The sequence below is a fragment of the Tursiops truncatus genome, chromosome 13 (genome assembly GCF_011762595.2).
Source record: "Tursiops truncatus isolate mTurTru1 chromosome 13, mTurTru1.mat.Y, whole genome shotgun sequence".
NCBI classification, from domain to species: Eukaryota; Metazoa; Chordata; class Mammalia; order Artiodactyla; family Delphinidae; genus Tursiops; species Tursiops truncatus.
In genome coordinates this window covers 45956329-45970539 of record NC_047046.1, presented here as the reverse complement: position 1 = coordinate 45970539, position 14211 = coordinate 45956329, and the positions used below count along the sequence as shown (strand labels likewise).

At 38.4% G+C, this 14211-nt stretch overlaps 1 protein-coding gene across 7 annotated transcripts in view; it reads left to right on the top strand.

Moving 5' to 3' along the window:
* DSC2 (desmocollin 2) overlaps positions 1–9771 on the top strand; it is a 32409-nt gene extending 22638 nt beyond the window's left edge. For 2 of the 7 annotated variants that reach the window (XM_019930456.3, XM_019930457.3), the window contains 5 exons: positions 2018–2245; positions 4567–4800; positions 5179–5303; positions 6552–6839; positions 7527–9771. In XM_019930456.3, the coding sequence (XP_019786015.1) occupies positions 2018–2245; positions 4567–4800; positions 5179–5303; positions 6552–6839; positions 7527–7724 (1073 nt within the window). In that variant the 3' untranslated portion in view covers positions 7725–9771. Of the gene's footprint in view, positions 1–2017; positions 2246–4566; positions 4801–5178; positions 5304–6551; positions 6840–7396; positions 7443–7526 lie in introns of those variants that run through there. The other 5 variants (XM_019930458.3, XM_019930460.3, XM_019930459.3 and 2 more) reach the window with 5 other exon arrangements.
* The last annotated feature ends 4440 nt before the right edge of the window (positions 9772–14211 follow it).

The window sequence follows — 14211 nt, the reverse complement described above, 5'->3', positions numbered from 1 at the left end:
TGCGCGTCCGGAGCCTGTGCTCCGCAACGGGAGAGGCCACAACAGTGAGAGGCCCGCGTACCGCAAAAAATTAATAAATAAATAAATAAAAGTTATCCAAAGTGAGAGAGAGTTGCATTGTTTCTTGTATCTCATTTCTTCTCTCCTAGTTCCCTTTTCTTCCTGCTCAACTATATCCTTTACTAGTTCCTTCAATGGTGCATTGTGGATGATAAACCCTGTCAGTTTTATTGTTCTGAAAAATATTTTAATATTGTTCTCATGCTTGATTTGATCATTTGACTTGGTTTAGAATTTTGAGTTAACCCCTTCTTTCCCTCAGTACCCTGCAAGTGGTACTCCATCATCTTTTGGCATTACTTGTTGCTCACGCATATTCTACTGTCTGTTTAATTATTGTCTCTTTATAGGTAATACATCCAGATAACTTTTATAGTTCCCTAGGTTGTGTTCTATATATAGTTTTAATTCAGTCTTATGCTGAGAATTTATTTTTATTTACCCAGCACTACAGTCAGAATATATTTTAGAAGATCCATTTTTTTTCTTTAATTCTGGGATATTCTCAGCAAGTATTTCTTTGAGTATTACTTCCCTACCATTCTATTTATCCTTTTTTTCTAGAGTCCCTGTTAGATGAATGTTATTTCTACTGGAATTTCAGTGTCATTTTCATGCTTATTTAAACAGTTAACCTTCTTTATGCTTTTGAAGATAGTAAATATACGTGTTTCGAAGATATCTTGCATAGAGTGAATTAATCTTTTGATTGTTGATTTTGTTGGTTTTCCTTTAAGCATTAATCTTGCTCATTCAGGAATTTTAATTTGCAAGCTTACATTAAATGGGAGGTATTGGTTTGCCTCTGCTTTTGACTCTTTTCTTTCTTCCACTTTACCTCATAGTGGTCTTGTAGTTGCCTCCACCATGTTCTTTTCTGTGGCCCACATTTCAGAACCCCTTCTTAACTTGGTGGGCTATGGCTCCTGGCCCATGATGACCCTGGGAATATCACAGGTTCTTTTGCTGGGTCGAGGCTGTGACTGCACGCCAGTGCCCGGTCTTCCCGCTTTCCTACGTGGGCAGCTTCGTATAAGGCATGGCCCCAGATCGCGGGTGGCACAGGTTTTTTTCATCCTCTTCTCCACCCCTGATGTTCAAGGCCTTCTTATTAAATGGAAAGAATAAACGATTTAGAGACACAAGTCCTGGATTTATGTTCAACTCCAGACTTCACAACCGTGTTACTAATTTGTGGCCGGGACCCATGACCACTTCATTTTTGAATCTCCAGATTTTCCACTGCAGTGCCCTGTACAAAGTAGCTATTCAGTAAGTTTTTATTGAATATGTAGATAGATGACTTCCTTAGGCTACACCTCAGAGTGATTATTCTGGTTTGAAAGTGTTTTTCCACTTCTGGAGTCTTTCATGCTTTGAACAATTCCGTGTACTAGTTTTGTTCTAATCTCCCAAATACATGCCTTCTGTCTTTCACTCTTCCTGCTCCCAAATCTTAAGTGTTTTCTAAATGCATATTAAACTCCAAGCTCCCTACGTTGGCTTTCAAGGACCCTTGGTTCTTCTTTCCAGCGTTAGCTCCCACCAATGTGCCTTCCCCTTCATTATGTCCAGAACATAGGTGTGTGTATGTGCTTTCCCACCTCCTTAAATCTCTTTGTGCTTTTAAATATACCAGAAATATCCTTGTTGGTCCCCTCTTCCTTCCTCTTTTTAAAAATCTGTCAAAGCTCACCTCCATAAAAGTTCCCATGTCTATTGCAGCTCTTTAGTGAATGAATGACAAATCTAAACAGCAGTTATTTTCTGTACAACCCATTTGAAATTGATAATGTCTTTCTCTTAACTTACCTTAAGGACATAGCCTGGGACTGTGCTTGTCACTCTCATTTATATGGTACAAGTGCCTAATAAGTAATAAATTTTTTGCAGTGTGTAATGTCCCAGTGAAAACTCAAAACATTAAAAAATTGTATTTTCATATCCAATTTTCTAGGTAAGAGAACATGTACTGGGACACTAGGGATTATACTTGAAGACGTGAATGATAACGGCCCATTCATACCTGAAAGGACAGTGATAATGTGTAAAACTGTCATGTCATCGGCGGAGATTGTGGCCGTAGATCCCGATGAACCCACACACGGCCCACCCTTTGACTTCAGTTTGGAAGGTGTTTCTGATTCAGAAGTACTTAGAATGTGGAGACTGACAAAAATGAACGGTATGTGTTTTTAAACATTACTTTGTCCTTCTCAGCATCAGGATATCTAAAATATTTTTTTTCTTGTTGGAGTAGAAGAATAATTCACTGAATGGTAACCGCCAACAAAAGAACATGAGTTTCTCAGTGTTGATGTGGTGGGAAGTGCCGGTCTCTGATCAGTCCTGTGCCGGGATTCCCTTTGGTGTTGGGTGAATTCTCATTCGTACTCCACCCCCCCCCCCACACCCCAGACTAGGTCTGATGTAACCACTTCCTGACTTGTGTAACTCCCACCTACACAGAGTCTTCCTATGACAGTGGTCTCCTAAGTCATAAGGGAATCCCCATCCCTTGCAGGTATGCTACCCAGGAAGCAGACTCTGAGACAGTCTTTCCAGGCTGAATGTTTATCAAGGAGTTTCCTTGGCATTAATATGTGTGAAAGGAAGGGAAGCAGGATTTAGCAAAAAGAGAAATCAAGCTGTAGCTCAGGCCAAAGGACAGCCTCGGCTGACTCACGGGGAGTCTGAACTAAATGGCCCTTCAGAGTGGCCATTCTGTTCTGTGCTCTCACATTGCTTCATCAGTGGGTTGGGCTGCCCGCAGGGATGTGACCTTTGGCAGGAAGGCACAGTCACTGATGGTGCTGATAGCCTCCCAAGCAGCTGGGGCAATACATCCCTGATTACAGGGGATCTGGGTATGCATCACAGTGTCCACCGTAGCATCCCTTCTTTCTGCACTGCATTGACTTCTGACCATTTCTTGTCTACTGTTTTCTATGTGGGATTCTTCCCCCACTTGGTACCAGTCTGTACTTCTGACTTTACCCATGTTAGAATCTATGGTGACAAGAATGGCGAAGACAAAGGGAACCTCCCTTTGTCCCACCATGGCCTCATTCTCTACGTCAGCTCTTTAACTTTCCAGCACATTCTGCGTCTCCTGACCGCACTACAGTACCTGTGCATCATGATGTCATGTCACTCCAGCTTTCACGACTCAAGATCCACTGTAAGCTGAGTGGATGCCCTTGAAAGGTTTTCATTCCCATGCTTTCGATGAGTATTCCTTGACTTCCTATTATGACAAGTTGCTCTGTGAACTGACAACATTTTCAGTGTCTGTAACAGCATTCTAACGTGTGCGTGCTTGAGAACTAACCTTATATTTAGATGTCCTTTCTACTTATTTGGTGTCATAATATTTCTTTTTACATAATGTTAAAGGAGGTGGTAATTTTAAAAAATATTCCTACTTAGTACAATGAAACGTTGTCAGGATTCTGTTGGTCAAAACTTTGTTAGTTTAAAGTTTTACTGGGCTGTGAAAGAGCCCAAAAGCCTGGGAAATGCCAAGTTAAGAAGAACGTATCCTAAAGAGGCTTTAGGTCTCGCCATGCTATTTATTCTTCTTGGGCATCAATTTACGCATGTGTAAAATGGGATTCTTGGGGGAAGTAAACAAGATAGTCAATGCAATAGACCATGGCATGTTTTGAATCATAAATTGTGGTTTTGTTAGTCTTATGATTTCTTACACATACATAGACTCACTGGGTTAACCATGCTTTCTCTTAAAATTGACTTGATTCAGTGATTTTTTTTTTTTTACCCAAATATCCAAGTTTATATTTAGAGCTTCAAATTATGAAATAATGAAAATGTCACACTGAGCCAGTTAAGTGGGGAGGATTATTCTTGGGCATGGGCATGTGTCATCTACATGTAGAGTAGTATATTTTTGGCGTTCCCAAGACTAGGATTTTGACCTGGATATTTTCTACTATTGACCTAAGATAACATACATCGAAACCAAAAAAAATACAGTTGGTCCCAGTGTCTTGTAGGACCATGAGAAGAAGTTCCAGCAGCATGACTCATGCCTTGAAAATATGTTCAAGGTGTGGCACAATGTATAGAAAACAAAGTAAGGGGAAACATCCAGAATTTTAGTCTATGAAATTCTCTGATGAATCATGCGTAAAAGAAAATATACACTGACTGGTATTTTAAAAATTTTTAAATTTTAAAGATGTGATAAAAATCAGTCTCTAAACAAGTCTGTTATTTGTGATAGGAAGGATTTGTTTATCCACAGATAAAATATATTATTACAAAAGCCAAAAGAAAGACCTTTCTAAAAAGAGGCAGTGTAGACAAACTTTTATATGATTAGAAAGACTTCGTCCATTCACGCTTACAATCGTGTAGCACTTGTGCCATTCCCATCAGGAATATCCAGTTGTAGGGAAATATGAATATTCTGTCACTAGTTACTTATTTATGCTCAGGAGAAATCAATGACATTCTACAATGCTTGGTTTTATTTCCTTTCAGATACAGCAGCACGTCTTTCCTATCTGAATGACCCCCAGTTTGGACGATATACAGTACCTGTCAGAGTTGCAGATAGGCTTGGCCAATCACTTGTCACTCAGTTAGACGTGATGTTATGTGACTGTGTTACCCGAAGTGACTGCAAGATTCCATCACCTTTGAGGACTGCCAAAGGACTGATGCTTGGAAAGTGGGCCGTCCTTGCAATATTGTTGGGCATAGCATTGCTATTTTGTAAGTCCTTTCATGAATTCAAATGATAGCTTTTAAAATAACTTTCAGGACACATTCTTAGGATCAGCACTGTTATCTATGGCTGCTCATTTGTATATAGCTACATTTCTATTTAACACACACATATTTAATTTATTTATTGAAAGTGCATTTAGGTATCATTTTAGTGCTATCCTAATTAGCATAGACATAAAATTCAACACAAATACAGCACTTAGCATTGTGTGTGGCATATCTGGTTAGGGCAGACTTTTCTACTGGATGCTACTTTGACACAAGCAATAATGTTTATGTTTTCTGGAAAGTTGTTTTCATATTTGTCATCATAAATTCATAACATTGTTTTACGATAAACTGAACATCTCTCTCATCCTCCAGGTGTCCTATTTACCTTAGTCTGTGGGGCTACTGGGGCAGCCAAAAAGCCAAAAGTATTTCCCGATGATTTAGCCCAGCAGAACCTCATTGTATCAAACACTGAAGCTCCCGGCGATGACAAAGTGGTAAATTGTTTGTCCTTTCAAAATACATACAGACGATAAATTGGCCTAACCAACAATAATGACCTTTTCTGGGCAAAGTTCTTTTCAAATCTGGTAACTTACAATATATAAAATGTCATCAGTCCCAGGAGACAGATAAAATGACATTGATCCTATGGTGATATATGGCATTTCAATTCGGCCATATAGTGTCACTTAATAGTAAAAATCCTTCGGCATGTCATTATTATTTTCTATTTCAAGGGTGTCATGGCTTCAACTTCAGACCCAGTCTTTTTTATATGTTGAAGCTGCTGGTTGTGTGTAAAAATGTTTCATTTAGTTATTCACAGATCATCAGCATATGGTTTTAATTTTTTTTCTGGCAATAGCGATAAAATGACTGCAGGCTTTGATCATCGTGGGAAGAACTTTAATGGAGGCTTTCAGGCTCTAATAGGTTAGAAAGGAGCCTGAAGTCAACTATATGAAGCAGTAATGCTAACAGGTGATTACACTGCTTCCGCTTTGTTTTCCAGCCTAATATGTGGTTGAGGAACAAGTAAATTCCCTGCAAAAAGCATAGTTGGTGATTAGAGCAGGAAGGATTTAGAAAACAAAAGGATGTTGACATCTAGGAAGGTATTTGAAAAAATAAAACTTAGAGTTTCCTACAGAAACGTAACATGGAAAATTAGTGGCCAGAGCTTTGGTGTTCTTATTTTCTCTGCTGATTTATTTGTATTTAATAAGATCACACGGATTTAGTATTGCTGCTAAGATTTTTACAGCAACTTTTATTTCTACTGATTTTGTTTCAGTTGAAGGGAACTCAGTTAGACACTAAATAAAAATACTGATTATTATTTCTGTTTCTGTTCTAGTCAGGTGAAGGGAATCAAGGGTCAATCCATGTGAGACAATAGTGTACAACCCTGATCTTGAGATGTGAGATGCTGGAAGGATTTCACAAATGAAGTTGTACAGTAGTCTAAGATGTTTTTGAAGAAGGAGTATACATCAAGCTTTCTGACTTGTCTCAAGGCTCAGACCACTTGGCATCTATAGTTTGCTTCTTGTATTGGACGCTACGTGAAGTACTGGGGTTACGGTAGTTAGGTACTTGGGATTGCCAGGACAGATGGAGTTCCTGCCCTCAGAATGCTTACCTTATAGCATGAAAAGTCACAGCATTATCTGCATGATTTGCTCTTTTTCTCATTTTTTGTTCTCCTCCGTATTTCCCCAATGCCAACTGTTTTGTTTCAGTATTCCACCAACGGCTTCACAACCCATACTGCGGGAGGCTTCACTCAGGGAATTTGCAGCACCCCGGGATCCGGAGTGAAAAACGGAGGGCAGGAGACCATTGAAATGGTGAAAGGAGGGCAGACCATTGAGTCCTGCCAGGAGGCCGGGCATCATCACACCCTGGGATCGTGTAAGGGAGGTGGACAGCACACCCTGGATTCCTGCAGAGGAGGACAAGTAGAGGCAGACAACTGCAGATACGCGTACTCCGATTGGTACACCTACACTCAGCCCCGCCTTGGTGAAGTGGGTTTCCCTAAGTGACCTACAAATCTATTTTGCTTCCTTTGCAACTTTCTAAATGATTACAGTTTAGTGGCCTGATCTTTATTTTCAATTAATGATTAACCTACTAATAAGAAATTTGATTTTCCTTAATTTTGATTTAGTTATGATCAGATGTTAAGTGGATATTGACTTTTCCTCATATTTTGTTTGCTTTTTAATTGCTTCTGAAATCATATGATATTCAAATTCTTTTTCTCATGACTTTGTGTTGCCAGTTCTCTGATGCCATTGTCATCAGACAAGTCATGTCTTAAAGGCCAAAAGTGGGGTCCAAGGCAATTCCAGCCTGCACAGCCACTATGCCTATCTGGAAAGCTCTGAGCCCACATTCATTCAGGTTCAGTGTAAGGGATGCATTTCACATTAGCCATAATCTTGAAAGAGAAAGCAGTGATTACTTAAAACGAACACTTGTATACTTGCTGCCACATGTGTGACTTTTAGAAACATGCTATGTAGTGAATTGATGGTATGATTGATGATATAGACCAATTGTGGGTGTTTTTTATATGTAGGAATCCATTAGAGGACACAATCTGATTAAAAATTAAACAATGAAAGGTAAATCAAAGCAATTATTTTTATGCTAGTAAGTTTCGGTGTTTAAAATAGTAATAAAATATGCTGTGTTTTTCCTCTTGGCAGAAGGTCCAGCAGTGTAATCAGGATAACAGTCATACGCATGCACAAGACTACGTCCGGACGTATAACTATGAAGGAAAAGGATCGGCGGCTGGTTCTGTGGGTTGTTGCAGTGAACGACAAGAAGAAGATGGGCTTGAATTTTTGGATCATTTGGAACCCAAATTTAGGACACTAGCAGAAGCATGCATGAAGAGATGAGTGTGTTCTATTTAGTCTACAAAAGCCAGTGGCTTTAATTGTCTCTTTTAAATTATTATTACAAGCCAGGATTTTTTTAAAAATAGAAGATGCTGTTTTGGGGGGCTTTTCCCCTTTATTTTGTTGAGATCTCTTTAGCCAAATGTGCTTTTACAGAGGGATGCTGTGAACAACTACACAAATTTCCTGATTTTTCCGTAGTTTTTAAATACTTGTCTTCCACCTAAGGACACCTGCAGATAGACAAGTTGAGAAAGTCTGCGTTACTGTTTACATTTGGGTATAGTGACAGCAGCCAATTTATAGTGCAATAGTATGTAATTAACTCAAGTCTATATCATAGACTACTTGGAGTATAACCGAATGGAAAGTTGAAGAGGTCTTGCTCTAACATTATCTGCAGTTACCTAAATTAATTGTTTGTGTGGTGCTTGAAGACTGTTGTTCTCCTAAACATTCTAAAGTGTATACACTGCATTCTTGCTATTGTTTTAGTCTTGTAACGTGACCTTGCCTCATAAAGCAAAGGGAGATTCCCAACTAAGCGTTGACTGTTACTATAATTCCACTTTGGTGGACTTCAGTTTTTGTGTTGTATTCTCTGTGAAATCCGGCACTGAATCTACATTTCCTCTGTTACCCACCTTCTCCGCAAAATTTAAATTAAAAAAATGCTGAAGAATGTATTTTTTACTCCTGCAAGGTTTTGATCTTTGGTCCCCGCCACTCCCCGCCACCCCTTCTGTCTGCCTCTCACCCTCTCTCTTCCCTCTTTCCCCCTCTCCCTCTCTTTTTCCCTCTATCTCTCTCTTTCTCTTCTTTTTTGTTCTTAAAATTCCGATTTGGGTTGGAGAATCTAAATATGTTTAAAAGCCGCCTCTTTTTTCCTCGCTTATAAAGTGACTTATTCTGTGTTTCTGTTTTACGTAAGCACCTGTATTCTTGGCTTTTCTTAAAATCAATGTAATGTCGATTTTTTTATTTCAACTATTTTGGTGATTGCTTCATTATCTCCTCAACAAAGACCCTTTACTTTTGCCATTCAACTGTAGAAGTATGTCATGCTTTTATTTGATGCAAAATTCTATGTTAACAAAAGGAATAGTGTAATTAAAATTGGTTTAGTATAAGATAGTATATTTACAGTTCATTATTGCAAGGATACAGTTTATAAATGCAAAATAGTGATGTTTTTTGAAATAAGCTTTGCAATACAGGGATTGTGAAATCTCTAGGAATAACTTTTATAGCTTTTTAGATGAGGTGGCTAGTTATAGCTATGTGTTTGTAAAGTTTTTTTTTTTTAAATATTTTGAGATTACAGTTTTTTAACAGATGTCGAACTGGTTCAAACTATTTAAATTTTGAAATAATAAGACAAAATTAAACTTAATAGCCAACCAAATTCCAGGCTACATTTCACAGCTGATTTCAGTCAATGAATTTTCTATCCGTGCTAACCATATGGACATTTTTAAAGTATTTCTGATATTTAGGATTGTTAATAATATGCCTATTTTGAATTCACAGGATTGGCTTATAACAGTTATTTTTAAAAATTAACACTGGGTAATTTATTCAATAATCAGTTTATCTTTTCAATAGTTTCATCACTACTCAGTCAAAAATACTATTTCTCAAAGTTATTTTTAATACATTATGTATAAAATTCTTGTATATTACTAGTTATGATAAAGTAAATCAAGTAATTTTTAAAAATCAGTGTGTTTGTTAATCATGTGTCTGACATGAGCTTATGGGATTGTATTTTTCTTACTTAGAGAAGTGAGTCTCTTTTTTAGAATCCTGTTCTACATTTTTTAGAATTTTAGAGTTTGATTTGGAGAGGAAATTGGTCCATTGTTACATTTATCTAATTTTACTATTCTAAAGACTATGATGCTATGGGATGTTGGTTAAGTTGCACAATTTCGCTGTGTCTGGTTTTCTTCATCTAAAATGGGGAATAATAATAGAACTCCTTTCCTAGGGTTCTATTAGGGTGGCTGTAAGACATTTGAATAAAAAATGGTTTTTAAACATGGAAGTCAGAGTGGTCCACCTAAAAGGCACTCCTAATAAAACCAAATAATTTTAAATAAGTCACATATACAACCCATTTCATATTAACAAAAATCAATTAAGAAAACAGGATAATGAAAAGGTTGGGTTTGGGGGGGGATTATTTTTATTTTTGTTTTTCATTTTTGAATGTTTGTCAATTGAGCATATGTTTCTCCATAATGATCATCTGATGACTGGGTCTTATATTTCCAGTGGTTCAGAACATACATTGCAAAGGTTGCTGAAGTATCTGCAAAGGATTGCTTTGTTTGAAATACTGTGAAACTACTCTATTCAAATTGCCTGGAAAGAGGAACATCCGCTTCTTAAAAAGGGCACTAATTCTAAAGCTCTTTGAAAATTACTTGTGCTTAAGATTCCTCCTGTCAAGCCCATCCTTAGCTGTTCTGCTAGCTTGTTCTGCTAAAGAATGGTTTGCCTCCGAGGCAAGCAGTTGCTTGCCTGGGAGTTTAAGACTCTTGGCAGTCACCATGGTAATCTAAATGCAAAAACTCAAAAACTCCAGAGAGACTACCTTGATGCAAACTCCCAGCTCCACCCTTATTAGCTGTGGGTTTTGAGAAGTCACTCAAGCTTTGAGTCTGGTTTCCTCACTTGTATGACACCTATTGAGGGGGTTGGAGGAGTCTACTTCATAGTTTTGTTGTCAGTTAAAAGAGTTAATTCATGAAAAGACTTGGTACTGGGTTAGCCCTCAATATATGTGTCAGCTGCTGCTATTATCATAGGAGCAGAGGATGCCATAGCTGGGAAGAATCATAGCTCCTGTATCCACTTCTCTACAGCTGACAACTTGCCATCATGTTCCCGTTCATTTTCCCCAGAAGCTCGATCAGTGTTTTTACCTGTGATGGCCTTTAGGAACTTCATGGCTAATAATAGTTTCCAGGTCTCTGATTCTTGGTAGTCAGGAAGCTACATCATACCCATAGCCCACAGATCAGTGTGTGATCAGTCTTAAGACTTAAATGAAAAGCAGATAAAATTCCTAATAAGCCATACATTGCCTCAGGAAGCAAAAAGGAGGCAAAACTCTTAGAGATTTCCCCTACAAAATGTTGCTTCAACAGAGGAAGCCAACGGGGATCTGCCGTTAGTTCAGTGCAATCTGCTTTTGCGATCTCTGTATAATCATTTTCTGCTTTATTGGATTCCCTGTTTTAAGACAGGGCTTTATCTTCGTTCCTTTTCTTTCTTTTTTTTTTTTAAGTGCAAAATCTGACTTTGACCACAAACTTTCCCTTTAGTCTCTACCTCCAGCCTTTTCCTGGGCTCAAGATTGAAATCTCGACCCCAGATTTTGCCCTGGTCGACCCCTTAGGCAGTAACGTCCTGAGGACAAAATGCTTTTCCTTCTATGTACCTAGAACCATCCTTTTTTTTACCTCCTTGAATAATGAAGCTGTAAGAGGTTACATGGTATCTGTGTAGAGCTACAGCTCTTATCCAGTTCTTCTTTAAGACCTCTTTTATCCTATTATTTACTTTTAGGTCAAGACCTCTGTTAGGCTAGTACTTTTAACTCATTATGCATAAAGACAAACAGCATGTTGCCCCATCCAATCAGGCCTTCCTGAGTTTCCTGTATAAATAGTGTCCTCCTTCTTATTACTTAGGCTTGAAGCTGAGAAGCCTTAGCTTCTCTTTCTTGTCGCATAGCACATCCTATTCGTTGCCCCAAACTGCCAAATTTTCTGAGAATTTTAAACACAATTTCATTCATTCATTTTTTTGCATACAGTCATTTAATGCGCTCCCATTTACAGCCATGTAAGGCCTTCCTAATACAGACAGTTTGTGCTCATATGAGAAGGAACAAGCTGAATCAGCTCCTCTTGCACAGGACAAGGCATGGTGTAGTTGTCCCTTACATCCCTACAGGAAACCTGCGCAGAGCTAAGAGGTTAGAGCTGTGGAATTTCTGCTAGTTGCCTGTTTGCTTTTATTTATGTTAGGATACAGGAAGGAGGATGGAGCAAAATGCTGGTTCTTTCACAGTAGACAAATAGTAGGGTGACCTTGCTGAAATATTTGCTTGCACTATTTTTTAGAGTGTGGTTCACCGATCATCTACCACAGAATCACCCATTGTGTTTGTTAAAATAAAGATCCCTTTGGGACTTCTCTGGTGGTCCAGAGGTTAAGACTCCGTGCTTCCACTGCAGGGGGTGCAGGTTTGATCCCTGGTCAGGGAAATAAGATCCCACAGGCAAAGTGGCCCCCCCAAAAAAAAAAAATCCCTTGAATCAGAATCACAGGGATGACAGGTTATTGGGAAGAAGTATGGAAGGCCACACTTTTTAATAAGTTTGCTAGGTCACTTTTACACCCTTTAAATTTTGAGAACCATGAATAGGGATTAGTATCTTGATTTAGGTGATTATTTGGAAGTTTATGAAACTGAAGTATTTAAAGTTTGCTTCTTCATATCAGATACATTACACAAAATGCTAGAAATGTACCAAAGAGTTGAAACACATTAGTTTGTAAAACTCCACAATTTCAGTTGATTAACCATTTCAGAATGAACTCTGCTCCGTGATTCCTGCCAACCACATGGAAGGGAAGTGGAGGCATGGTCTTAAGGTAGAATCGTGGGATGAAGACAATCAGTAAACACTAAAGAAAATGAGCTAATTTTGCCACATAAATGCTGCTAACCAATAACATGCATGCAAATTATGTTGCATCTCTTCCCAAAACAAATCAGGTTGTCAAATCTCCAGAGACAAATGGGCAAGGAGGGTCAGCACCAGGTGCAACAGGTGACTCTGTCCATGAAGTGGCAGATACTTGGCAGTGCTATGCTGTCATGTGGAAGCCGTGTCGGGCAGGGTGACAGGCAGTGCTCACTGGGTAACCATGATGGCTAGGAGCTTCAGAGGGTTTTATGAAACAGGGAAGGGATGTGGTGGAAGAGTCAAGACTTGCAGCTTAAAGAGTGTTCCCATGGGAAGTGGGCCAATTGGAAATTTTCTAAGAACCAAGGACATGAGGTGAACCTACAGGGAATGAGATGTTCTGAAAGCCATCGTTGAAAGGAGAGGGGCGGGGTCAACCTACAGAATTCTGATGCAAAATTACCAGTAAATCAGGTAAAAGGAATTTATCCTGAAAAGGTAGGATAATGGTGCAAAGATTCCACACACATGCAAAGATGTTTATCTCAGTAGTATGAAATATGTGGATAATTGGAAATAAGCTAAACGTCCCATGATAGGAAAGTAAATGGTTTATAATACATTACTGTGATACAAGTTACCATAAATGAGGATGACGGATGTAGTGACCACGGGCACTGACTTTGTAGTCTGAAAGACATGAATCCAAATTGCAACTTTGCTATCACTAACTGAGGAACCTTGGTAAATCATGGGAGCATCAGATTTGTTACATATAAAATGGGGACAAAATAGGAATAAATGATGTAATACATGTAAAGATCCTATCTTTTTAAAAAATTTGTTTATTTGTTTTTGGTTGCCTCGGGTCTTAGTTGCAGCACACGGGGTCTTCATTGAGGCCTGCGGGATCTTTTCATTGCTGTGTGGACTCGTCGTTGTGGCACGTGGGCTTCTCTCTAGTTGTGACATGCGGGCTTAGTTGCCCTGTGGCATGTGGGATCTTAGTTCCCGGACCAGGGCTCGAACCCGTGTCCCTTGCGTTGGAAGGCGGATTCTTTACCACTGGACCACGAGGGACGTCCCAAGGATCCTATCTTAGTTCTTGACTCATCAATGAATTAATAAAGATAGCTATTGCTACTATTGTTATGATGATAATGGAATATCATGCAATTATTTTATTTTGAAGGCTATTTAATTAAGAAAAGACAAAATACAGTATTAATGAAAAAGTAGGACAATTCTCTAGTATAATTCCAAATTCATATAAATGTAAGATTCTATGTAATATACTAAAATAGAGTGGTAATCTGCAGATGAAATATTTCTTTATTGTGTTTTTGTGTTTCCATTTTACAATGAGCATTTATTATAAAATCGGGGGGAAATAATAAATGAAATAACAAGAAAAGTTCATAGGTTTTAGATTTTTGGAGATTTATAGACCTGTGAGAAAAAAAACCTTTAAATCTTAGCCTTACAACATCAAGGCTACAAGGAACATGTTACATTCACAGTAAATGACTGAATTGAAGCAAAAACAATATTTTATCATCTCATAAGAATTGAGTGCACTCGTGTTTTTCGTCTAAAAATTTTGCATTAGCACACAAATTTTATGATCAGTAAATTTTCATGTGCTGGCTAGACTAAGAAAAAGTAAACAATTTACTAGACGTACCAAATGAAATATTTCAAACAGTATTTGCATGAGTGCAGGGGTGAACCAAATAAATTGTTCATTTTGTAGCAAGCCTAGCTTTCCCTCTTCCTCCTCC